General features: G+C 38.1%; 1 protein-coding gene across 2 annotated transcripts in view; it reads left to right on the forward strand.

Annotated features, from left to right (window-relative positions):
• The window catches only part of ulk4 (unc-51 like kinase 4), an 85,231-nt gene that overhangs the window by 48,082 nt on the left and 11,125 nt on the right, over window positions 1-26,024 (forward strand). For both annotated transcript variants that reach the window (XM_044117851.1, XM_044117850.1), the window contains exons 30-36: window positions 838-1,048; window positions 1,641-1,733; window positions 7,702-7,750; window positions 12,196-12,295; window positions 18,487-18,653; window positions 20,948-21,049; window positions 23,549-23,743. In XM_044117851.1, the coding sequence (XP_043973786.1) occupies window positions 838-1,048; window positions 1,641-1,733; window positions 7,702-7,750; window positions 12,196-12,295; window positions 18,487-18,653; window positions 20,948-21,049; window positions 23,549-23,743 (917 nt within the window). The remainder of the gene's footprint in view (window positions 1-837; window positions 1,049-1,640; window positions 1,734-7,701; window positions 7,751-12,195; window positions 12,296-18,486; window positions 18,654-20,947; window positions 21,050-23,548; window positions 23,744-26,024) is intronic.

Below are 26,024 nucleotides of genomic sequence, written 5' to 3' on the forward strand. Positions count from 1 at the left end.
TGGTTATGGGCATACAGAAGGATGGTTGGCGGGGGAGTTATGTAATGAGTCAGGGTGCATAGTTGGAAATCAACTGCTAACAGGAAGCAAGAATATAAACCAGAAGAGATAGCCTTGAATTTTTAAGGTGGAGAATCAGTAGCTTGTGTAAATCACTCTTAATAGTAATTTAAAACATTGTTTTTGTTTTCGACCCTCTGTGAGTCATTAATATGTAGTTGCTGTGGGTGCCCACTGCCCACACAGCAGAGCTGGTTGTTAGGGTAAAGGGGGGTTTTGTTTGTCATTAACATCTTGTTTCTTTGTTACTTGTCGTTCCGTTTTAGTCTAAAATGTTTTGTAACCTTGAGCCTTTGGCTGTTTTTGTTAGCATGGATTTTTTTCATTCTCTTAATACATTTTTCTAATTTCTTTTTTTTTTTGGTAATAATGTAATGAGGCTACTTCTTTAGCTATATTAGTTGTGCTCTTTCAGCTTATGTTTGCACTGTAACACCATTTTGTTAGAATCATTTATTCCTTTAAAGAAACCGACATGGCGAGCAATGCTTGTGATCGAAACGTACAGCTGCACCTTTACACCTTCACTACAAGCTGTCTTTTAGGATTCAATGGTTTCTCAGTAGATGAGGGGATTTTAGGTAAATAAAATATTGCATCTTGGCGATCAAAAATCAGAAAGTGATGTACATAAAACATGACATGCTGTATTTCAGCCAAATAATACCAATAGCACATGCTGGCCTAAAGGCTTCTATTTATTACAGATAAATAACTGTAAAACTGCCAAACTGTAAACACTGATTTATATTTGGTTTCTCTTTCTCCCCGTTTCAGTGGAGTGGTCGGTGTTTGTTTTGAAGGTGCTGTCTGAACTCAGCCTGGTTATGCTCATCCAAAAAGATGATGAAAATGCTGATGAAAATGAGGACAAAATAGAGGGAAAGAGAGACAGGAGAGAGACAGAAGGAGGAGCAGCTGAAAGAAGTGGAGATGGAAGATCCTGCAGCCAAGTCTTATCTGTCTTCACCAAATCTCTACTTTCAAGGTTGGTTGGTCTCCCAAATCCTTTCCTGACAGACTTGCTATAATTATGTTTTTTTTTGTTTGTTTGTTTAAGAAACAAAGAGATTTTTCTGGCTCTGAATAGCATTATATTTTGTGAAAAAAACAACATTTAATTCCTTTGTTGTCTTTATATCAGTAAAAAATACTTTTTATGACTATTAAGAATCTGTTAGTCTCATGAAGTTGCTATTTTGGTAAAAAAAAAAAAAAAATGGCAGTGATGCACTATAATACCAGCACTAACATCGGTTTTGGCCTATAATAGTCATATTTAACACATTGGTATCAGTCCAGTAAATCAAAGTGAGCTGATTTTAACAATCGATATTTATATCAGATATCAAGATCAACCAAATTCCTAACAAAGAACATTATGCTATGGTTTTACATGGCTATGTACATGATTTACCAATTTACTCCCTTTTTTACCTTTCACAGCCCAGTTTTAAAAGGTTGAAGCTACTGAATTTTTTCTGCCCTCTAACTCCCTTTTTGTATTACTATAGCTTGAGTCACCTCCCCTTCCTCTGGCAAAGCATCATGCACTAAATATTAAACCTGTTTCTGCCCAGGTTCGAAGTTCTTCTTTGTGCTGCAGAACCTATCCCGCTCTACGCACTCAAGTTGCTGGTATCAATGACTGAGCACAGCACTCAGATCTGCAGGTACCGCACAGGCAAACCATGACTCACATTTAATCCCTCAAATATCTAAAGAAATACGCATCAAAATGCAATTAATCAACCTCTGTGGGTCGTATAATTAAATAGACCTACAGAAAACTTTTAATTATTCTGAAGTAACAGAAATGTTATGTTTAGTGGAGACACCTTCTAATTCACGCTGCACACTTGTTCTGATTTAAATGCTTTGCAGTCCTTGCAGGTACTGATACAAACACCACAGTGTGTAACGTTTTAATTCCAAGGCCAGTGATTTCTAGTTCAGCTCTGTGAATCACTATCCAGGCGCACACATACATAAATGCACAAACACACACACTCACTTGCATTAGGAGCAGTGATTTATCTGCTCTTTGCAGGATACAAACACACCCGAATGATTATTCAATGCAAATGATGCAGATTCACAACTAATAGTAAGAGCAGCTTTCCGGCTGAAGCACTGCTGGTGATCTGCATTCAAGTGGACCTGTTTTACCTTTCTTAAAGCCAGACTTCCCTGCATTAGTAATCACTTTAGTGACAGGTAGTGCTACATAAGCTTAAGTTCGTACTGAATTGACACGTTGTGCTGAAAAATCTCTGCGAACTAGCTACTCCTGAAGAGATGTGCTTAAAAATATAAGGCATCCTCTTTAAATATACAACAGTAGGACAAAATTATCTGTGCATAATGTAGAAGGGATTCACTATCCAGGAATTTAAAAACAACTCTTGTGAAGGAAGTCATCTGGCACCAAAATAACAAGAGATAATGATGTGTTGCTCTTGCAGAGAAAATCTGCTGATTCCTTGTCTAACCATGCGATGCCTTACCAGGGTGTGTGAGTCTGTTTGTGTGTATGTGCTTGTGTTTAATGTGTTCATTGGTTACATTAACATGGTTGCACTGTGGCTTTTGGCTGACTGAGCTTTACTTAGTTCACTTAGCTCCCAGTGGGTGAAAATGGCTATCATAGAGTTCCTGGAGATCTATTGAGCAAACACAAGGAGTGTTGATTCTGCTACATAAACTATCACAATATTTAATTCATATTCTAGTTCATGTTTGTTGGGTTCATTTCACAAGATAATTTGGCTTCCTGTTGTTTTAGTTCATGTGGAGGATAAATCTGCTTAACTTCATGGTAAATCATTTCCCAACTTTGCTCTTTATGACACATAATCACACTTTGTAATTAAGTTATAGTTATTTGTGTGGGTTTTTATGTTTTCATTGTTTTCTTTATGTTGTTATATAATATTCACAATTTAAAACAGCATTTTTCTTTTTCTCAGTTATTCTCTGTAGGTAGTTTTTCTACTGTTGTTTTCCACTTTGGTTTAACTTTAGTATAACATCTAATAAATGATCCTGCCTTCCTCCTGCGTGTGCATCGGCCCTTTTCCTCCACCTCAATTGATGATGGATGCATACTTCTTCACAATATCTCCCTGTTTTTTTGTTTTTTTTTACTTTTTTTTTTTACATAAAGAATTCTGCTTTTTATCACCAAGCGTCTCACATCAACTGCACTTTTAATCATGTTTACACATTTATTGATAGATATGTTGATGCTCTCAAGGAGCCAACAGTGGAGAAAGAAGTAAATGTAATCATGACCATGCAATTAGCTTATGAGGTTTTCAAACATCAGTACTCAGAATTTATTGTTGTGAAGATTTACTTTGTTAAAAATTTTATTACAACCAGGAGTCGGCATTTATTGTTATACCTTTCTTATCATGATAAGATTTTAGATTAACAATAAATGCCCACTCCTGGTTGTAATAAAATTTTTAACAAAGTAAATCGTGGTTCATCCTCACCTATGATTTGGTGGTGATGTATTCATGAGTTTAATGTGAATGGATCTTTATTCCTTGGTCATCGATCTCGTCACTTGTGTAGTTATCAGAGATGCACACTGAGAAAGAAGTGATCAGGTACTGGGTTAGCCTGGTAAATGAAAGGTTGAAACGGAAAGATAAATACATCATAACACTGAAATCTGTATGTGTTGTTGTCAAAGACTTTGTGTAGCTAACTGTTAGCAATAATGAGGTCAAAGGTGGTTTTGTATTTTCTCTTAATATGGATTTGAGCAAGACAACATTTATGCCCAAGTTCTGTGTCCTATCCTGACTTGTAGATTCACTCACTAGCCTTTCAAATATTGCAACATTTAATTTAAACCATTACATTACCTTTTTTTTTTTTTTTTTTTATTCAGATTGCTTTTTCTGCTTGTTTCATCGGCTGCGGAAATAAAGCAATAATCTCTATTAACCTGCTCTCCATACATTTCCAACCACCAATTCTTAGAGTTAAAAGTTCATCTGCATAACTAAATACGTCCCCACTTCTCTTATCTGTAATTTTCCCCACTCTTGTCTTCATCCTTCTCTTCCTCCACCTCTCCTCATCCCCTTCTTTCCTTGACACAAGTAGAGTGACGTGAACTTTTCAAATTGGTGTCAGCCCACTCTCCTCTTTACATCTGTTTTTCTCGTTGAGTTTTTTCATTCCCTCTGTTTGACATTATTAACAACATTTAACATTTTTTCCAATCTCCGTCGCTCTCTTTCTCTCTCCATCTCTAATTTATTAACATCATTCCACATTTCGCTCTTTCCCTTTGCCCTCACTCCACAACTTTCCCTCCATCGCTTCGGTTTTACAATCAGAAATTAAATTGCCTGGGTCTTGGTTAGATAAGTGTGGCTATGAAGCCAGCCGAGTGGTAATTAGATGGTAAATTGGAGACATTAACGTTGGGAAGGGAGCCTGCTGTCTCTCTCTTCATTATCACAGTCCAGACACCTTCAAACAACTACATTTACTACGACCTTTAGCCAAAGACCTCTTCCTGTGGGGTTGCAACTGCGTTTTCCCATCAATGTTTAATGTCCTTAAATGTCTGCCTCTGTGGGAAATGTGTGTTTACGTGTTGTAGCTAGCTTTCCAAACAACACGTTTTCTTATGGGACTGCGTATAGATATATTATGCACACACAATTATAACAATAAAAATTATTCCAATCCCCAATCCAAATATTTATTGGCAAAAATGTTTACTGGTTTGTGCAAATTATACACAAGGAAAGTTTGAATAAAGAAAATACATTTTACAAGGGATTTTATATAAATCAAACAATAAATGTTACTTTCAATCAGATTGCTTCAATCTCGAAATTATTCCACCCCGCTAAAACAGCACGCATATGCAAATGACGTGTGTATTCAGGTAAAACCAATGCAGCCGAACAGAGCCATGATTAGTGAACCTTTCATAGAAATCATTTAATACCGGGGCTATTAATAGATGCATGTAAGAAATATGGCTAAATCAAGGCAATTGTCTCCTTGGATAAACAAATAAATGATAGAAAAAAAAGACAGCAAAGGCCTTAATTGTTGTTAAAGATTCATTTGGAGTAATCTAGCTCGGTTAAAGCTAGATTAACATGTATTATAGCAGCTGGACCTGGCAGAAAGATGGCCTGCCACCAGATTCCTGAGGAGGCAAGTTGACAGAACCCCTCAACCTAAAAAGACCTTTAGGAAACGCTGGTGGTAGCAGCCAAGGAAGTTTCAGCTTCCACAGAAAGGTTCATACTGTGTCTAACATCAACTGGGCTGAAAAATAGGGGGAAAAAAATAGGAAGGCAGAAACATAACTTTGTACCTCCACACCAAGAGGAGGAGCTACTCCATCAGAAGAAGAGCTGAAAGATACAGCAGTAGCCATCCCAATCACGTGGATTGAATTTTACTAAGAGTCTCTGCTGGGATTTAAAAATAATATGGTTGCGACCTGTAAACCCAAGGATATAAATGATTTGTGGGCCTTTTGGTCATGAGGAGTGGGCTAAGATTCCTCAAGAATGCTGCAAGAAGATGGTGTCTGGCTATGCAACATGTTTGTCGCAGGTTGTAACCACACAAAAGTGCCCTTCTAAGTAATTATGTATTTATTATTAAAAGAGGTATTTTGTGTTTAGTTTGGAGAAGAAAAATGTTAGTTATTTGTAGCTATTTGTGTAATCTTAGCGGGTTGGGACATTATGGGGGTACGAATTGGCCAAGAGGCGATCATTTTCTCCCACTTGTGAGTAAATCCATAAAAAGCATTTTGAAATATTGTTAATTTCCATGTATTTTTCTTCATTACAATACAAATCACTGTAAAAACTGTTTGATAAATTTAATTTATGGCTTACATAATGAGGATTGATTAATCAGTTTTTGCTCTGTTATAGGTCATCTGTTGTGCTCTGGTTCGTTCGGTGTTGTGCACTTTTTCAATTGATATATGGCTGGTAGTTTAAAGGTGGCCCAGTTTATCATGTTGTGCTGGCCTGGTCTGTCCTCTCATCTTTCAGCCTGTCAGTTCCATAATGGGGCGTCATCCATCACATGTACACGCAAACACAATCACACACTCGTGGAGGCTTGCACACACAAAGTAACTCAACGCTCAGCTTTGAGCAAAACAGCTGAATACAATGAACTTAAGCAACAGCAATTACAGATGTCTAATCAGTGCTATAAGCTCGATTTATTTACAATAGAGTCACAGATGTAGGCAATGAATTTCATCACAATAAAGGATGAAAATGTTAGTTTTTAACAAGTGAGAAAAGGAGCAGTTGGAGAATAAATGTTTCCATCAGTGATGCTAAATCCAACATCATCTCTTAAACTTTCTCCATGCTGTGTAAAATATCAGCACATCCAAAAGTAGCAGATACGAACCAAAGTATGAGCTGACTTTTTCCCCTCGAGGGTTTCTAGTATTGAAACACCCCGCAGTTAAAAATTTAGGCCACAACAGTAAAACAAGTGCTTGATTCAATAAACCTCAGTTTGTTTTGCACATGGCTGAGAATTTGGGGTAATGGTGTGGAGAATACGCTCTCAGTAAATATGAAAATTTTATTGAACCTAAATAAAAAATAGGTCATAGGACTGCAGCAGCATTGGGCAGGTGGAAGAACAGCAAAATGAATGTAAAAAGTAAAATATATATATATGTGTATATATATATCGCAAGGAATTAATTTAGAAAAGAATCATTTGAGATGAGACTTTTGAAATGTTTGTTTTTAGATGCATCATACTTAAATCTTGCGTTTATAATTTTTAGCTGGAACATCTTTTACCAGTGGCAGTGTGTTTGCACACTTTATGAAGTTAACTTGTTTGAATGGAAGCTCCTAAAGGTTGTCTGATTGTTTGCTCGACGAGCGATGAATCATAATTAGACTGATGATAAATGACAGGGCAACGTATTAACACCCGTCTGCTTCGATTTAACTTTGTTCCCATTACGACATGAATGCTTTAATGCTTCAAAATGCACATATATGTAAATAAGACATCTATTTAAGCCACTTTAGATGCTTTGTCCAGATGGTAATTAAATGTAAATCAAAGGACCTTGATAAATTAGAGAAGAGATTGTAAACCCATTTCTTTCCTGCCCTTTTCTCCATTCCATCTATATTCCTCGTCTTTCAAAGAGGGTTCATTCACTTTCTTTCTTCTGTTCCTCTTAAACCCTCCCTTTTTTTCCCCGCCATCCCTTTGTCTTCTCTGTTAAAATCTGCTCTTTTATAATCCTGAACTTCTTTCTCCTTAAAGAATCTAATTGTCCTCATCTTCTCTTCCACTCTCGTTCCATGTCTTTCCATCACCCTGTCTCACCTTTCCTTATTTCATTTATTCTCGTCACCTCTGGTCTTTCAGAAACTGAAGAGAGATCTCCTCTTTTCAGCTTCACCGGTGCCAGAAAGGCGTTGGTGGAGTTAATGAAGATTAAACAGGCCAATCCACATTTATATGTCTGCAAGTCTGTGTTTGTGTGCAGCTCATGCATGTGTGAGTAGTGTAGAAAATCCATAAAATGAATTTTGACCTTGGTTTGTCTACAGCTCTTTCAGTATCTGTATTATCTCTCTTTTTCAGGCTGATCAAACACGGCAGGATCCTCCCAGTTGTCTTTCAGCTCATTATGGTAAGAAACAAACAGTTTAATAATGTTTGTCAATCAACTATACTTAAATGTCGCCATTTGTATCATATATGATACATAAGTTTCTGTGGTCTCTATTTTTTACCCCATGATCAATACTTAACCCAAACAACATATGCAATTTGAGACTTGTGTTCTGGATTATCGTTGCGCTGCAGGCAGAGAAACAGCGTTTATTTTCTCTTCTTCAAAATGTCGTCTCGCATGAGATTGGTCATATGCGTTTTCCAGGAAAGTCTTTGCCAATTTTAGACAATTTACAGTGAAAATAATATATACATTGTTATTCACTTTTCTACGTAATGTTTTGTGTTTTGAAATAATGCACAATTACTTAGAAATGTTTTTGTTATGCTACATTTAAGTTGTGTTAAAATGTGTGTATCATATTCGATACTGCATGTATTTAAGATGCTTTATCACTGAACAGAAACGTCATGTTTTTATAAGGTAATCAATGTCATACCAACCACAATTCAGCCACAAACTTTTGTTTACTCAATAATTAGCATTAAATGTAATTTCAAAATAAATTTTGGGTTTCTTTCACAAAAGTAGTTATTCGAAAACCATAATTATGGTGTATCGACTAGTCATGTATATTTAGATTTAAAAAAAGAGTCGCGTTAGAAGAGAGACAAAGGAAATACTTTGAATAGTCATCAACATGTTAATGTGAGACAATTCAAGCTACATAGAGCAGTCAGGAGAAGATGATGAGGATTATGATGAGGGCTGGACTCCCCCGGCCATGCATGATGGAGGATAGTCAGATACCAACTGTGATGAAGATTATGACAATAAAAGTGTAGCCCAAACTAAAATGGCAATTGAGGTCCACACAACTATCCTGGACACAGTCAGAATTGAATCCGTGAAGACTAATGTGAAAAGCAAATAATACAAAGGGAGAAAATAATGTTCAGTCCCATACGTTGATGTCACTGCCAGGGTTGAGGGTTGCCATAAAGAACAGCTGTTACATGACACCAAGCATATATTCAAGCACTTTGTCACTGATGAAATGCTCCAGGGGATTGCAGAACATTTTCCACTGGTTCAATGCCAACAAGTGAAGAAATAGGTTCGCTACCCGTCATAAGTTGTTGTCCTGATTCACTCTGAAGTCCATTCACCCTCTTCCACTCTTCAGTTCATTTCCATTCCTCATTAGGCAGTTTCCCATCCACTCCAAAACTCATGTAATGGTTCTCAAGCCAGCCATTGTTGAAGCACATGAGTTCATGGGAGGTGTTTCTCTTCTTGATATATTATCAGCATTTTTTAATTCTGGCTTTAGATCCTGAAGATGGTACATGTACATCCAGTGGCACACTGTGACAGTAACCATCATCAGTGCTTGAAACCTCTACACAAGAGGTTAGCTGAAGCTACAACCTAAAGTGCTTCAGTTGGCACTTCCACTACAAGCGCAGGAAAGGTCAAAATCAAGTCCTGAAGCGACTTCAAAGGCACCCTGTAGAAGACCAATCTGCAGTCTTGATGTGAGAAAGAATGGCATTGATCCTTTTCCAACATGGGAAGCCCAACAGAGATGCAAGTACCGTTCTGGAAATCACTTTTCACATATCTACTGTAAAAAGTTTAAGGTAAAACTTTGCCTGAATAAGGACAGAAACTCTTATGGTCATCGCCTGTCACGATGTGAAATAAATGGCTGTAAAAATTTGTTGGTGGGAAAAAAACGAAGAGAAAATCTTCCTAAGGTGTTCCATACTTTCTAAATATTATAGGCAACATTTGTTTTTGCATCTAAAACTCACATTGTTGTGAGCCAAAAGTCAGAAAACTTGCTGTATCAAATGTAATACAAAAAATATATCATAAAATAAATGACATGACAAAAAACTTTTTTAGACTTTGCTTCAAGGCTTCATGAAGACCCTAGTTCTAAAAATGTTAAATTTTCTTCCAGTTTCCTCGCCTTCAGACTTAGCTCATTAGACGTATCTAAACTAAAAGCTCCCACCATTTTCAGTCTATAAACAGTTTAACCAAAAGCATGCACTTTGAAGCACTTTTTTGAGTTTAATAAAAAATCTGATAAAGGTTTGGGACATGTGCTTTGACACACATATGGGGATTATCCTCTTAATTTATTCATTTTCTCTTGGATCCACAACTACTAGCTTTATCAAAAAAACCTGCAGGGCTTTTTTCCTCTTTAATGTGTTATAGTGCCTAAAAGAAAAATCTGAATCAGTTAAAATCGAACCTGTCGAATTAGACTTCAGTGGAAAACTGGAAAGCCTGATCAGTGCATCTCTTTTTTACATTTTTTTAATTCCTCTCTCTGTCTTGTTCTGCTCTTTCTCTCACTCGCTCCATCCAGCCGCTATGCAAATGAGTTGGAGTGGCGTTGACCTATTAGAGGGCTCGTGTAATTGACTGGCAGGTCAGCACGAGGGAGGAGGGATGCTTAATAGACTTGGAATATGAACTCCACTGTTCACACCCAATGCAAGACCTCATGCACAAACACACAGCACTTGTCTGTTATCACTGGAGCATAGTAGCGTTCCCAGTAAACAATTTATTTCCCCTGACCCTTTTTTGCTAACACATTCTAATGCACCCACCCAACATAGGGCAATCTGTTTACAGCTAACCAAAATACTTGTGCTGCAAGAAAACAATTTCTCCCCCCTCTCCTCACACACACACACACACACACGCGCACACACACACACACATCCACCTCCATCCTAAATAATGAGCGTTCGACATGGCTGCTTTCACAACCGTGACTAGCTGATGCAGAATTTTTAAACACTCTTATCCAACAGCCTGATTAACTCGTCTCCTGATTGTTTACTGCTGTCTGAACCACTCATGTCTGGGTCCATTAGAGCTGTCTGTGTTGCTCACCTATGGATTGATTTATGTTGCCTGAAATCCTCTGATCAAGACAGAGCACACCTGTCATTCCTGATCACACTTCTCACAGAGAAACTCTCTTAATTGTATTTGTCTACATGATGAAGTAGTTCTGCTTCAAACATAAAAGGACCTCAGGATGGCGCCTAAAACGGACTTGTTAACTGTTAGCTTGCTGAGCCTTTGCTTAGATTCATTTGCTTACAATAGACTCTTGTTAGTTACATTTTTGTAGCATGAGTTTCTAGTGGGCTTTATAGGAGGATCCAAATTAAAATAAACTCTGCTTTTGCTCATTGATATTGTTCAGTTTAGGCTTTTTTGTATTGACTATAAAGTGTTTTTGTGACATTCTTAGTTCATAAACATCAAATAGGTTTAGCTTCGTCACGGAAAGGTAGTTTGTCCAAAGTGTGAATACATGCCGTTGTCTTCAGCCTCAGGCAACTGCACCTGATGAGTACCGGCCTGACTTAGCAGCCCGTACCCAGACCACACTGATGTACGCAGACCCTGGAGGCAGAGCTGGCATATCCTTAAAAGGATCAAATGCTGAAATGGGGGCAGGAGAAAGAAGGAGAAATGGCAAAAAGCTGTAAAAGTAAGGACTGGAGATCCTAATAGTAGGTGAAAGTGTTAGGTGGAAGGAGTGAGGGTAGAAATTAAGGAGAAGGAAGCATTCAGGATATGGCAGTAGGAGGAAGGTAAAAGCTGCAGTTTGAAACATTGTTTCTTCTTAAAATAAACAATTATCTTATATTAAACCCCTACTATTTACCAGTACTTCTAGAAGAAATAAATAATTGAACCTTTTAGTTCTAGTTTTGCCCACCAAGGATCAGTTTGTGGAAAATATGACATCTGGTATTCTTCCCAGAGAGAACATAGCTGCTTTTCATTTCCCATGCTTCTATCAATAGAAGTGTCACAGCATATCTGCCTGAGTGTACGAGCACACAGTCTATGACGAGAACAAAAAGATCATTAGGATGGGACTATTTTCTGGGAAGGCGCTGACAGCTGTGTCTGCATAAGGCAGCGCTTGAATTAAAGCCGAGCTCCACTGATGCTTCAGACTGTCAAGAAGTTAAAACTCAAACCTATGTCTAAAAAAGTCATCGCAGATCACCCACCCCAGCCCATTGAGGTAAATTTGTTAATCGCTTTTAAAGCACTGTTAGGTTATGTTAGGCTCATGGCAGAAAAAAGAAATTTAAAGTGGAGATGCAAGGTTTTTGGCCGACAGCGGCAAAAACATTGTCAGATTATAGTGCATTTGATTTGGTGTCAAATCAAATGCAAAGTGAATTACTATCACTCTGCAGAAGGTATTTTTTCTGTGTTTTCATAAACAGTGCTTATACAGAGAAGGTATAAATAAAGTTTACATCCTTCCTTTGTTCCATTTCTTACTTCTTCACAGTTATTGTTAGATATTTTCTGGTTAAAAGTAGAGATGTAAAACTTTAACTTACGGTTGATTACATGAGTAAAACTGAAAGCTGACCTTGCATCCAACTTTTTTAAAGGCCAACAGTGTCACCAGTGGAACAGTCCAGAGCGCAGTCGTCCTGTTGTGTAATCTTAGCGGAGACACAGTGAAGAATCCCCAGCAGCAACATCAGCAAGGTACAGTGAGTGGTACAACCTGTACCCATTTCCTCTTCTGTTTGTGCCATTTTAAAGTTTTGTTTGGTCAGTGGAGCATGCGAATTAGAGAATAAGACCTGAAATGACAGTGAATCTTAAAGTTGACAAGTCGTTCTTAAAATATCAGCATTATGTGATGCAAAAAGTGAGACCACTTATAGACATTGTCCACTGTCAATGTCACACATATCCTGTAAAGTTCAACTGAAAATCAAACAAATTCATTTTGAAAAATTAAATCATAAAAGCAGTAACAATAACCTGGTTGTCTAAACGTGTATATCAAGCTAACACTGATAAAGTAGCTTCATTTTAATTTATTTTTTGATGACAAAAAGAAATTAAGAGCATCTTGGCTTAAATCTGCTAATTCCACCTGGCAAAACGTCTTAAAAATTTGAAGACTTTTCTTATCCACAACCCTTTTTGGGTCATTTTCTGCACACACTTAATTAATTACCTCAAACGCTGCATCTTCTTCTGGTGAAGCCATTCTAATGTTGATTTGTGCTTGGACTCGCTGTGATACTGAAAAAATCAACTCCTTTTTCCCCAAACACCTGAAGGTTTCACGTCACAACTGCCTGGTATTTAGAACTGCTCATATTTTAATCCAACAAGTATTAGTTTAAGCGCATGCAACCAGATTATTATGCATTTTTATGTTCTAAATTTTACCTTTAGAGATTTCTTTATTTTTCAGTTGAGTTGTACTGGAAAGGCATCGCCTTAAATTTGGAAGCTTGGAAATGATTCATCTAGGTGTCATTGTTTCACTTCAGAAAAATGTGTCAGTTTTGTCTTCCACTGTATCCACTGAAGCTGTGGTAAAGGTAATAAAAACCATTCTGTTACTGTCAGATACAGGTTAGTACTTTCTTTAACATTGGGTCATTCTTGCACCATCTCATACAGCTGTAATTACCATATTTTCCAGACTATAGAGCGCACCTCACTATAAGCCGCACCTACAGATTTTTGGGAAAAACTGGAAACGTACATATATCAGCCGCACCGGGCTATGAGCCGCTGGTATCTCCGCCACTCTCGGTTTTCCACAAGGACATGTCCTTAATAAGTCTGCTATTAAGGATGCAGCCCTCTGTCTCCAACGCCGCACCATGGATTCGTTCACGCCGAGTGCAGCGGTTTACGTGCAGCGGTTTTATTTCCCTCCTATACTGCCAGATCGATACTCCTCAACTTAAAAGCTACATTTTTTTTCTTCATGTTGTTTCCATGATGAGTAGGTATGAGTTTGAAGAAATTTCTCCTTCGTGAGTGCTGCTAGCATGTGCTTGTTCTAAATGAAAATTAGCACTTTCTTCTTCTATTTCCAATTTTGACTTCCAATGATTCACTTCCTGCTAAAGAGCCCCCTGGTGGTTGTAGAAACATCCACAGAAAAGTCGCACCAGGCTGTAAGCCGCATGGTTCAAAGCGTGGAAATAAGTAGCGGCTTATAGTCAGAAAAATACGGTACATGCTTAACTATAGATTCAAGAAATAATAAATATTTATACGCAAAGCTTGAACATGCATAGATGATATGCAAAAATCTAAACTAGGAGACATGACAGTAAAAATAGAAGTTTACAGAATACAACTGTACTGTTCAGTGGTCATAAAACACAATTCTGTAATGCTTCCCTGGAAACCCGTGCTAATTTGTCTCCATGTCCCTTTCACTGACTCAGTGTGCATCTCTCCATCTTTTTCTCGGTGAGCTCATAGCCAGCATCTCTTCTTCTATTTCCATTGGGTCAGCAGTGCAGCAGTTCACTAGTCAGCATCATTATCATCCAATCAGCCCCCCTACCAACAGGAAACTGTCAACCCAGCACTAACACTGGCCTGGCAATTAACACCATCTCCACTTCTTTACTGCTTCTTCATTCCTCTCATATCCTTTCTGTTTTGTTTTTGGCTGTCCCGCACTTTTCCAAACTAATCAGCGCCTATTTTTGCCCCCTCATCCCCCCCCCTTCTCTCCCATCATCTCATCGTCTTCTGTTTTGTCTGTTTTCAGTTTTACACATCCCTCGTCACCTATTTTTGGCCCTTCTTCCCTCTCCGTTGTTTTGGGAGTCGCTCACTGCAGATCGGTGTAGTGATGGGAGAGAACAGGGGAAAGGGGAGAGGAGAGGAAAGCAAAAAGGGAAGAAGCGTGAATAATTGGCTTTTTAAGGTGTGACAGAGAGAGAGAAAGGAGGGTAGCTGTGGTTTGCGAGTCTGTGTGTGTATGTGTTGTTAGACAATGAAATAGACAGTGAAGAAGAGCAAAACAAGGTAGTGGGTTTTTGTGTGCTTGTGCAAACGTGCCTGTGTGTATTCCTCCGTGGACGTGTGAGGTTGAGAGAAGATGTGTGCGTCTGTGGAGCAGAGGATTCAGAAGAACCCAGCATCTGTGTGTGTGTAACAGAGAGAGAGGAGATGAGGTTTATAATTGGGCAGATTTGCCTCTGACTGAGATAATACCCCCTGGGGAATGAAGACAGAGATAGGACAGAAGAAGGGAACAAGAAAAAGAAAAAATAAAGATGGCAAAAAAGAACGGGAGGGAGGGAATGTGCAAGGGAGCCAAAACACCAATAGGGGAAGTAAAAATGGTTGCAGAAGGTTTGATGGGAGGAAGAATGGGATAAACAGGCCTACATTTGGGTCAGAGACACTTGGGAAGGGGATGGGATTATAGAGGAGAAAATTGGGAGGTTAAAAATGAGTGACAGGGATGAAGAGAACCAGCAGGAGAGAGATAACCTGATTCCACAGTGAAATGTGATTTCAAAATAAAGTTTGCTTTAATGTGCATGCTCGTAGATTGCTCGGTTTTAATTTGGGCGCATGCAGCAGACTGACGGAAACTGTCTAGGCTGTAATCTGATTAAATAAAGATACGAAGCCTAGGGCTTATCCACTGAGAGGGAATATGAAACCTGTTTTGTAGGCACACTGACGAGCAGACTGACTGATTTAATAAGGAAATTGACACATTGGGAGCATCAGAAATTCAGTCTTAACAGTTTCAGAAGTGCTTAATGTGCAGAGATATCTTTGAGCTTGGTCCAGGGTTGAGGTTTGGACAAAACATGAGACAGCTTCATCTTTGATTATAGAAAAACACTTCACAAACCATTCCTCTGCTCTTATATGGATGGTAAATATTTTTTTTTCTTCTTTCTTGCATTTTATTTAATTTTTTGCTGCTTCCGTGCACGTGCTGCTTAATGTCGATGCGATTTGCATCAATAAGTCATCATTCAAAATTTGTTTCAGGTCATTTCCCGAATGGTGTCCCAGCAAACTCCCACATATATGTGAAATCGATCATTTTGCTTTTTAGCATAACTTATACACCAAGATCTGTCTTCCATATTAATGTTTTCCTAATAGCCAGGCTTACAGAGATGAACTGAATTGACATTTCTCCATAGTGGAAATCAATGGTACGGTTGTTCTCCAAGTTGAAGACACAATGACACTTTTTTTCTCTTTCTCTCGGTATTCGACGAATCTAAACGTTTTTTTTTTTGTTTTTTCTGTTTTAGGTCAATTAGTTTTACCAAAGTCATTAAATGTGCTAAATGCCAGAATAATCAGACATAGGAGTTTGTTTATCTGAATCAGATTGTACTGAGCTCAGGAGTTACCCATTTACTCCCAAGCCTTAACTAAAAATACTAAGAATTTAAGTATTTTATATTGAAGGGATGTTAATTAATAATTAAACGCTAAACTTATTTTAATAATTTATTTATATGCGATGTGCTTTTATTATTTTATTTAAAACTGCCATGAACTAAAATGTTTTTATTAGCCATTCGTGAGTCAGATGAGTTTTCCTCTTCATTCCTCTGGTGCTTACAGTCGTGCTCTAAGCATTTCAGTGTGTTGTTTCCCAACAGAACTGATTTAAATACGGTTTATAAATAGATAACTCTGCTAAGCTTTTGCATGTCTATTTTTAACTTAAATGATGACAAAATACTAAAATAGATCACTGCAAGGTAACTGCTTACTGTTATCATCATCATTTATTTATTTATAATTTTTTTAAACAATACCCTTTAAAATGACCAAGTGTCTTAATGAGATAAATACTAAATTTTGTATTACTCACACATTGGTAGAGCTAATAGGTTTTCTGCTATGACACTTCTAAATTGCTTTATATTCAGATGTTATCATGATGAGTTTGTTGTGCTAGCCTGTACTCAAGTCATAATTACCCTAATGATATTAAGTACCATTATTAGGCAATAGCAATATTATTGTTATTGTTAGCAATAGTCTTGAGCAGAAATACCAAAACTGTTTTATTATTTTAAATTAGATATCTATTTTATTTAAAGTGCTGTTCATGCCACTACTGAAATATTCCATATTACTTTGCGCTTCATTGTTTTTGTAGTGCAGCTGATTGCGTCCAGATTAGGTACTTGCACATCCATAACATTCTGAAAAACATGAAAATCTTCATTTATGATGAAAAACAAAACCCTCATTATAAAATCTAAGTGAAATTTTATAGCTATCTGGATTAGATAGATTATCTATGTACTTTATTTTTCTTTTAATCTACAAGAAAAGTATTTGACAAACCTTGTTTTCGAGCTGTCCAGTCTCTAGTTTCAAAACTTTATTCTGAATTTTTCCCACTTCATTGGATATATTTCAAGCATAACAGCAGAGTTTTTTTTATTTCATTTGAACAACCCAGTGCCGTCCAACGAAATAATTTGGCAATTTGGCAGAGTAACAGTACATCTGACTGATCTTTCTAGAGCTTGCAATGTTAGTTACACTAACCAAAATTGAGCACTCATCTGCTTTTTAACTAAAGATCTACTTAAACTAAAAAAGAAAGCTGCATGAATTTTCCCATTGAGAAGATGGATTTAAAATATTAATTGGTTTAAGAGCATCTGTTTGTTTTCTTTTTCCTGAGAAACAGAAAAGAAGAGCCAGAAGTGTGGACTTACTATATAACTGCGTTCATTGGGATCCATGACTCGTGTTCAGCTTGTATTTACAGACATTTCTGTTTAGGCGTTCTCAGTTGTGGTTGCCTGCAACATCTCTGGAGGCTTATAACAGCTTGTTAAACTTACTTCAAAAGAGGAGGTACGTTCTGTCAAATATAATGAGCAATGGAAGGTGAGTCTGTGTGGTGAAAGTAATTAAGGTTAGCTGGATCATATTATATATATTGGTCAGTCTCTGTGCCCTGAGCTATTTAACAAGGAGAAAGAGAAGTAGAATGCGTTATTCTTTCTTAATAATCTCATTAATTTAAGTTTGTTTTAGTCGTGGTTCATGTCTAAACAGTACATGGACTGTTTTACCAGAAGGTGATACCTCTCTTTTTTAGTGTAACATAAAGTTGTTGGGTTGAATTTATGTCTAATATTAAATTCATCCTCTAGAGGAGAATGTTGCAGCTGAAAGCACATTTTCTTTTTATTCCTTGAACTTTATTTACTCATAACCTTTACAAAATGATGTGAAGGCAAAGTATAAAAACCAGTCAAGCCTGGCAGCTGGCGTGACAGTCCCAGTACACCCAAAACAGTCCGGTACCTTTTCTCATTAGTTCAGGTAAGACGCCTCTGATGTTGTCTCTGGTTCAGGAGAGGCTTGATATGCCGAATGTGACATCTGCAGCCCATGTCTGATATTTGTCTGAAATGGCTGCATGTCGCCAGACATTTGGTGGCTCTTCTGGAATGGATTTCACTAAGCTTGCTGTTCTCCCTGTTCCTTTTGCTACCACATTTCTTCCTTCCACTCAATTTTCAATAAGAACCGTTGTCACAGTATTCTAATTTTCTGAGACATGATGTGTAAGCTACAATTATCATATTTATAACAAAGAACCTGGATTATATCAATCTTACACGTGATGATTTTTTTATAGGAGTTTCACTTTCTAGTACATGCACACATATATATTAAATAAATATTGTGAATATTGTGAATCTGGTCATGACCAAGTTTGGCAGAGAAAAAAAAAGTGGCTATCTCAATAGCAAAATGTCATTCATTTTGACTTTGTAGATTTAACCTGAGTAGTAGCTTTATGTGAGTTCAAAATCTTTAGAAGTTTTCCTAGACCAACAAATATGAAAGTCAGATTCAGCCCTGACTTGGAAGCATTTTGTGCTCCACAGAGCTGGTGGAAGTGCTGGTGAGCACTCTCTCGGAAGCTGCGCAGGTTTACCTTGATGGAGAAAAGCATGCTGGGAGGAAGATCAGCCTGGTTGTCCTGCAAGCTCTTTTGGAACTGCTACACAACGTCCTAAAGCAAACATCAGGTGTTGTGCGAACTGCACTGCAGGTACGACTGCTCAAATTAACGAAACCCTGTTGATCTTTACTATAGAATTATATGAAGGACACAATATATGAATATGAAAATGTATATTTGGTTTTTTTTCTTATGTTAGATAATTTCATGTTATTTGTTACAGGTGCGCTTATAGGGTGTACATTACCTTGCAAAAATATTCCCATGTTTTGTTACATTTTAACCAGAAACCTCAATGTATTTATACAATTTATATAATAGACGAGCATAAAGAAGTACAATTTTGAAGTAGATAGGAAATAATATATGGTTTTAATTTTTTTTCTTTTCAGTAAAATTTGTAATCCCCTTCACACTAATACCCATAAAGAAAATTCAGTAGAGCAAATTTTCTTCAGATGTCAAAACAATAGTCAAGAAGTCATGCAAGCAGTTTGCCCCAAACCACATACATTGAAGAAGGTGTTCTGCTCTGATGAGGCAAAATTGTTCAGTTTTGGTCATGTAAAACACTCTGTGGTGGAAAACCATCACATACTGCTGCAGGAATCTGATGGTTAATTACCAAACGTTTGTGGGAAAAAGAGTCTCTAACAGACTTGACAGTAGTGCTGAAAATCCCTTTCCAGTGGGAAAGTGACCCTGCACATTTTTGCGATTTGTTCAATCAAAGTGCTTTTATGCGTAAGAATGGCCCAGTCAAAGTCCTGGCTTGAATTGAAATGAGAAACTGTGGCAAGAAAAAAAAATTTATGTGCACAGTTGTTGTCCATCCAGTCTGATGGAGCTTGCAGAGACTTGTAAAAATATGAAGTTTATAGATATGAAAAGCTGGAAGGGACCTAATTGAAATGACTTGCAGCTGTAAATGCAGTGAAAAGTGGTTCTACACTCAGGAGGGATGAATTCAAATGGATGCTTAGACTTTTATTTGTAAATTAAAAAAAAACAAACTGTTAAGTCCCATTTTCTGTCTACTTCACAATTAATATTAGTCTGAAATAAAAATTCGGTAACACATTTAAGTTTGTAAAAAAGTTAAAGAGCTATGAATACTTTTGCAAGATACTTCATTTTCAACACTTTTTTTATACAGTATTTTTACTGATACTTGGCCGGTAAAAAAAATTTTTTTTTTACCGATACATCTCCGGTGAGCCCACATCGGTCGACAAAAATCACAAAGTCATCTACCTCAAAAGGTTGTCCTTCTTTCTTTTCCCCCCAAAGGCGAGTGCATGTGTGTGTTTGAGTGTGTGTCCATTGATGTACGAGGTAGAAGCTAGCAGGTTTAAGCAACTGCAATATTGAAGTTGTAGACTCAGGAGAAAGTGCATGAGGTCCCTGGGACACGTACACGCATACACACACACACACACACAGGCATATACTGAGGGGCCTGTCTGGCTATGTCCCTGCGGCCTCATTATCACCGCTGGCTTTGTCCTCAGCTTGCCTCACTATATAGACAGACACACGCATACACACAAACCAGCCCCCCATCTTCCCATACTGTGCACCCCAGCCCAGTGCATACATATTAATGCCTGGACAAGGGGGTGGGGGGGACTAAAGTGGAAGGAGGGTAAAAGACTGGGTGAAAGAGAGGACAGAGAGGAAAGAGGGGAGAAGAGGAAGCATGGAAAGAGAGATGGAGATGGAAAAAAAGAACAAAGAGAATGTGCAGCAGGAATCGATTCCACCATAAATGCAAAGCTCATTAAAAACGAAAAATTCTGCCTAAACCAAATTCTTTTGGGTAATAAGGTCCGATAAGGGAAGCGGACGTGACTCGGCCGCTCTTCCTAAACTGTTTCGCAGTTTGTCAAGAGAGTATGTCAGATATTTCAGCACAAGGGTGGGAGAAAAAAAAAACCCAGATCAGAAGTGACTTTGGTAGAGGAAGAGGATGTACGCCAGTATTAATCATCTTATTCCACTACTAATTGGCCTGAAGTTTCACTGCAGGCATGGACTGAACTAAAATAAGCTAAACTGTATTACCGGGACGCTAATGATAAAGGAAAAAAACAAAAACAAAACACAGAATACGAGAAGGTTAATTCTTTGTGGCATGCTAAAAATACTTTGTGTGGCAAAGAAATGTTCAGTCTATGTTGTCCTGAGCGTCTCGTTAAGGATCGGCAGCAATAACGTCACGCAGGGAAACTATTTCCTATCTTAGTCTATCACATCGTCGTTCTGTGTCAGTCTGTCAGAATAAGTCTTGACAAATCTCTGGATAAATCATTATTGACTGTCAAATCTCTATAAATGATTTAATGTGCGCGCGGTTGTGTGTGTGTGTGTGTGTGTGTGTATAGAGCCAGAGGCTATCTTGTTCAGCAGCAGAAACGGAGGCAGCAGAGAAACTGCTCATAGCCAACAGACCCTTGAGCCAACTCAGCACTCACCTCATTCACATGGTGAGACTTTACACTCGCAGCCTTTTTGTGTTTGTGCTGATACTTTCTCCAAGCGTGTTTGTGTACGACTCTGGATTATTCTCACTGCATGGCGAAAGTTTTCACAACCGAAGAACTTTGCCAGTCACCAACTGTGTTTCATTGTACTTTACAGGACTAATTTAACTCATAATCTCAGTAGCACATTTTTTTTTTTTGTGTGTGCTATGTTTCCACCAGTTTAACACATCTACACTGAACATTTCCCACTATTCTTTTCAAAATGGCTCCACCTCAGATTGTCTGTGAACTTTGAAACTGGATTCTCATTCAGTTTCTGATCTGAACTTTAACTGCACCGTTGTGATATATCCATATTCTTTGATCCAAACTGTTCCATCACTAATACTTGTACATTGAGTCTCTGCAGCTCCTCCCAAGTTACCATGTCCCACTTTTCTTCTTTTCAGATGATGAGTGAGCAAATCTGAAAAGCTTCAAATAGTATCATAACAACCTTCTCTGCAACTTTATCCCTGACCTTTGTGTCGTGTTTCTTGGTTTTCCTGATGTTGAGAAAGCCCTTGCACACATCCAGATGGAGATTAAAGAGCTGCAGTGTAACAGCCACCCTCTAAACAAATTACATCTCCACAGTTCCCCATCATCTGTGAGATGGTGCCTTGACTTCGCCTCCATGAGTAAACGCCCCATCTCTGAAGATTAATGAGAGATCGCAAAATTCAACTCACTGATGCAGGGTGTCCCCGCATCCTTTAAAAGTCTTATTTATATATGTAAAATGAATGCCTTAAAATGTCTTAAATTCATTGAAAAATATGTAAATCGACCTTAAATAGGCTTTAAGTTATTCACAGGTCTTAAATTTTGCACTGGCAGGTCTGTTAATTATTATACATGTAGTTTATTTTTCTTGTGGGACTTTTCTGCCAGACATCTTGATTGCGTTCTGTGACGTGAAGCAGAGGAGGCTGCTGCTAACTAGCTGACAATAAACCGTTGCTAGCTAGCTAGATTTTTTACGGCTTCATTGGAAAGTGTAAATTTATCGCCAGCTCATCTTTGCCACTGTCTCACTTCTCTTGCCAGCCGGAACGATTCAACGTGTATTCTGTGAATCAAGCTTGGCTCTTCTGTATAAAATATGCAATTTTCTTTAGTACATTTTGGCCATGATACTTGTCTTAAATTCCCTTCATGATGATTTTAAAAAGGAGCCTCTTAAACATTCTCACATTCTGGCACTATTTTCTCTGCTGGCCATCAAATGTGCTGTAGATAACTCGCCCATTCCTTCATGTGGCCTCAAAATCTCAGTTCAAACTGTTAACAGAGTTCCGATTAAGTTTAGTACCACAAAATCTAAAATAAACTAATTCAAATTCTTTAATGTAACCTGTTCTTATCATCTTTGACATTTATGTTTAAATAGCCCTCAAAGCTGGGCAGAGTTTGGTTTATTATTGATATGTTTCCCATCTTCTTCTAAGGGTGGTTACTAAATTAAATATTCTCTGGAATGACAGTGCAGTGGATCATGTGGCAGATGATGAAAACAAGACGAGTCAACAATGCACTGTTTAAAAAAAAAAGAAAAAAAAGGAGAGTAATTCATGCATTCCCATTTTGTCGTTGGTGACTTTTTATTCCGAGTGTGCTATGTGCCTTTTAGCTAAAATGAAAATTTGCCATGAAATAAACTGCCTGTGAGACAGAAGAAGGAATCCACGCAGAACGGAGGGTGCTGTAAGTCATCCTGGAAAGTCGATGGCATTGTGGAGAGAGCAGCAAGAAAAGAAATTGGGGGCCAGAAAAGAGGGGCGTCTCCAGGGACACAATGAACACATTAGAGGGTTGATGGAGCAGCCAACACACTCTTGACCTCTGCTCAGCCCCTTTGCCCTTTGAAAGATTAGTGAGTGAGGGAAACGCTGTCATAGCAATGAAACATCACTAAAACTGCCAAAACGGGTAGACACCGTAAACCTTTTATTATTGTAGAAAGTTTAATCGTGTCATTTAGGCTGAATGTAGGTTACAAATTGATACCCTAACCATTCTTCTTCGGCGTTTTCTGGCGAGAAAGGAGAATTCATGGTTCCAGCAGTTACGATCTTCCAAGTCCTGAAGCAGCAAAACGTCTCTGTAATGCCACCACAAACCACAGTGTATTTTATTTAGAGTTTCTCTATCCTTTGTTATAATTCTCTTAACAATGCAGTGTCAATGTAAAATACAGTTTGTCACACTTCCACAAATTTCTGTAGTTGGTCTTTTTAAGAGGAAAAATCTGTTTTACGTGCTCCATGCTAAACAACCTTTAGGATTCAAATTAACATAATGCCCTGTTAACTCCAAGTTTAAAGCTCATGAAGTTTCTCTACACACAACACAGCGTGTTGTAAACATCGGCAGCTAAAAAAGTAAGCAATCTTTGAAATTCAATTAATTTTAGCATTAACATGAATTGGACTGTGGTTGTTGTATGTATCTCTCCAGCTGTCCACTGAATACCAGGAAGTGTGGGAGGAATCCATTCAGTGTCTGTCCTTACTGGTACAGCTGTACGGCGGAGAGGGTCAGGACTGCTTATCGCCTTCGTGTTTACAGAGCTTCTCCCATCTCCTGCGCACTCACATGGACTCCGAGAACTCCCGAATCCAACGCACGGCTCTGAGGATCATTAAACGGCTGGTGAGTCGCTCAGACAGAAGCATCTGATGCAATATATCTAAATTTGTGCTCTGGCAGGAGAGAATCTTGGGGCCATTGAGAGATAATAAAATAATAACTAGACACAGACTTGCACACACTCTAACTCTCACAGACTCATACTGGGCTCCTACTCTCCCGAATAATGTGCAGTTTCTCCAGAATGAGGCTGACAGAAGGTGCAAGACGGATTGAGGGGGGAAAAAAAAATGCTGGGTTGTTTCTTCCTGTCAGTATCTGGTCAAGAGTCTGTCCAATTTTGTGGGATAGTCAGTATGATTTGTTGCTCTGATGAAAGCCAACCTGGAAGAGAGTGCAGTGGAGCACAGCTGCTGCTCCTCCAACACAATCGATACGAGTTTGTTAGTTTTCTCACACCGAGTAGAAAACTGACATTTACTAAACTTTATTTTAACAAGGTGACAGTTGTTTTTTTTTCTCTCTGCATTAGCACAACAGTAATGCAGTGCCGCCCCTTTAATTGAGCCGTTAAATCAATAACTCTGCTGTGTTGGAAATATTGATTAGCTGCATTATTTGCAAATACAGCCTTGAAACACTGGAGGGATATGTATGTTCATTCTGCCAAAGGTGCACAATATATTGAATCACAGTGTCAATATCTGTAATAATGGGATCGCATAGGACTGCTCCGATGCAACATTTGGTTGGATACTTTATTTAACATTCCTTGAATGCAAATTCTGTTTGCCAATAATATATATTGGCCTGCTGGATGGTGTTTCATTGAGCTCAATGCTCTTCTGACATGATGTATATTTTACAGTCACTGAGATGCTGAAGCCCATGAAGAATAGTAAAGACATTGTAATAAAGAAAAGACAGGCAAGAGTTGGGAAACAGTACGTTAACCGTAATAAATATCATCTTGCAATATTAAATAGTACCACAACTCCCTGTTATGATGCTGCAATAAAATAATAAAAGATGTTCCAAAGTACAAGACGCACACTTAATTCTGTGATGCTGAGCCTGATACGCTGTTTTACGTTGAATGGTAACCCGCTTACTCTATGATAAACATCAAGGTTTGCTTCCTTTCCTAATACACATATTAATGCATACTTTCTTAGTTTACCATGGGTTTTTTTTATTTTGGTTGTAACGAGTTGTTAATTGTTATTCAATTTTTGATTTGCACCAGGACTTTATTTTTGGGCTGAGCTGACGAGGGAGTCCGACGAAAACACATTTTAAGTTGTCAACAGAAGGCTAAAAGGAAAAAAAAACAACAACATGTCTAATTTTTCTGTACACCTCTATGAATTATGCAAAATGCATCCCTAATGTTTTGGCTTGGCCGCAGGGTCATGAAAAAAGTTTCTGCACGTGGGACACAAGGTCATCTGCCATCTTTGTATTGCATGAACTGACCCAAGGCTGTGCCTGGAAGCTACTCTACTTTGTAGTTGTGCGTGAAAGAGGAAGGAGAGGACATTTGCATGTGTAGATATATTTGTAATTCTCCTCACTAATTAGTTCTGGCCATCTGAATCACCCACTCGCTCGCTCTCTCCGTGTCACAGACCCCTTTTTCTCTTTCCCCTTTATTTGTCAGACAAATTTGTCATTTTGTGGAAGCTCCCTCATTACCCCAGTGCTGCCTCAGTGTGCCGTCTCTCTCTGACTCTCCACCCCGAGCAACACACGGTGCTATATTTCAGCTATTTCCTTGTAGCTAGGGGATGATTCACCAAGCAGCATCCCAGTGGAAATATAACGAATTTATTTGGTCATAAAAAAAATACCCCATGTCCTCGGTCCACAGCTCTTCTGTTTTTCACACTAATGCACACATTGGAGTCATCAAATGTATGATTATAAGCACATTTTAGAGCCCTGATACTTTAGCTTAGTGTTTCTGACCTTGTACAGCTATAGGTAAGGTTTGGCTATTAATCAAATCAAATCAAATCAAACTTTATTTGTATAGCACATTTCAGCAGCAAGGCATTTCAAAGTGCTTTACATCAAATCAAACACAAAAACACAATGCAACATAGAATCAACAATCAAAACAGAACATTAAGTCAGATTCAGTCAATAAATTTGTAACTGATTACATTTCAAATACAACTCTAAACAAGTGGGTTTTTAGTTTTAATCAGTGCCAAAGGCTAATAATGTTAACAAAGTTAGTAATTTAGATCAAAATTACCAAGTCAAGGTACCTGGACCACCTGATTATGAGAAATAGCAGAACATCCTCTGTCATTTATTGATCTATGAATACCTGCTTGGT

This window comes from Gambusia affinis, linkage group LG05, assembly GCF_019740435.1.
Source record: "Gambusia affinis linkage group LG05, SWU_Gaff_1.0, whole genome shotgun sequence".
Taxonomy (NCBI): Eukaryota; Metazoa; Chordata; class Actinopteri; order Cyprinodontiformes; family Poeciliidae; genus Gambusia; species Gambusia affinis.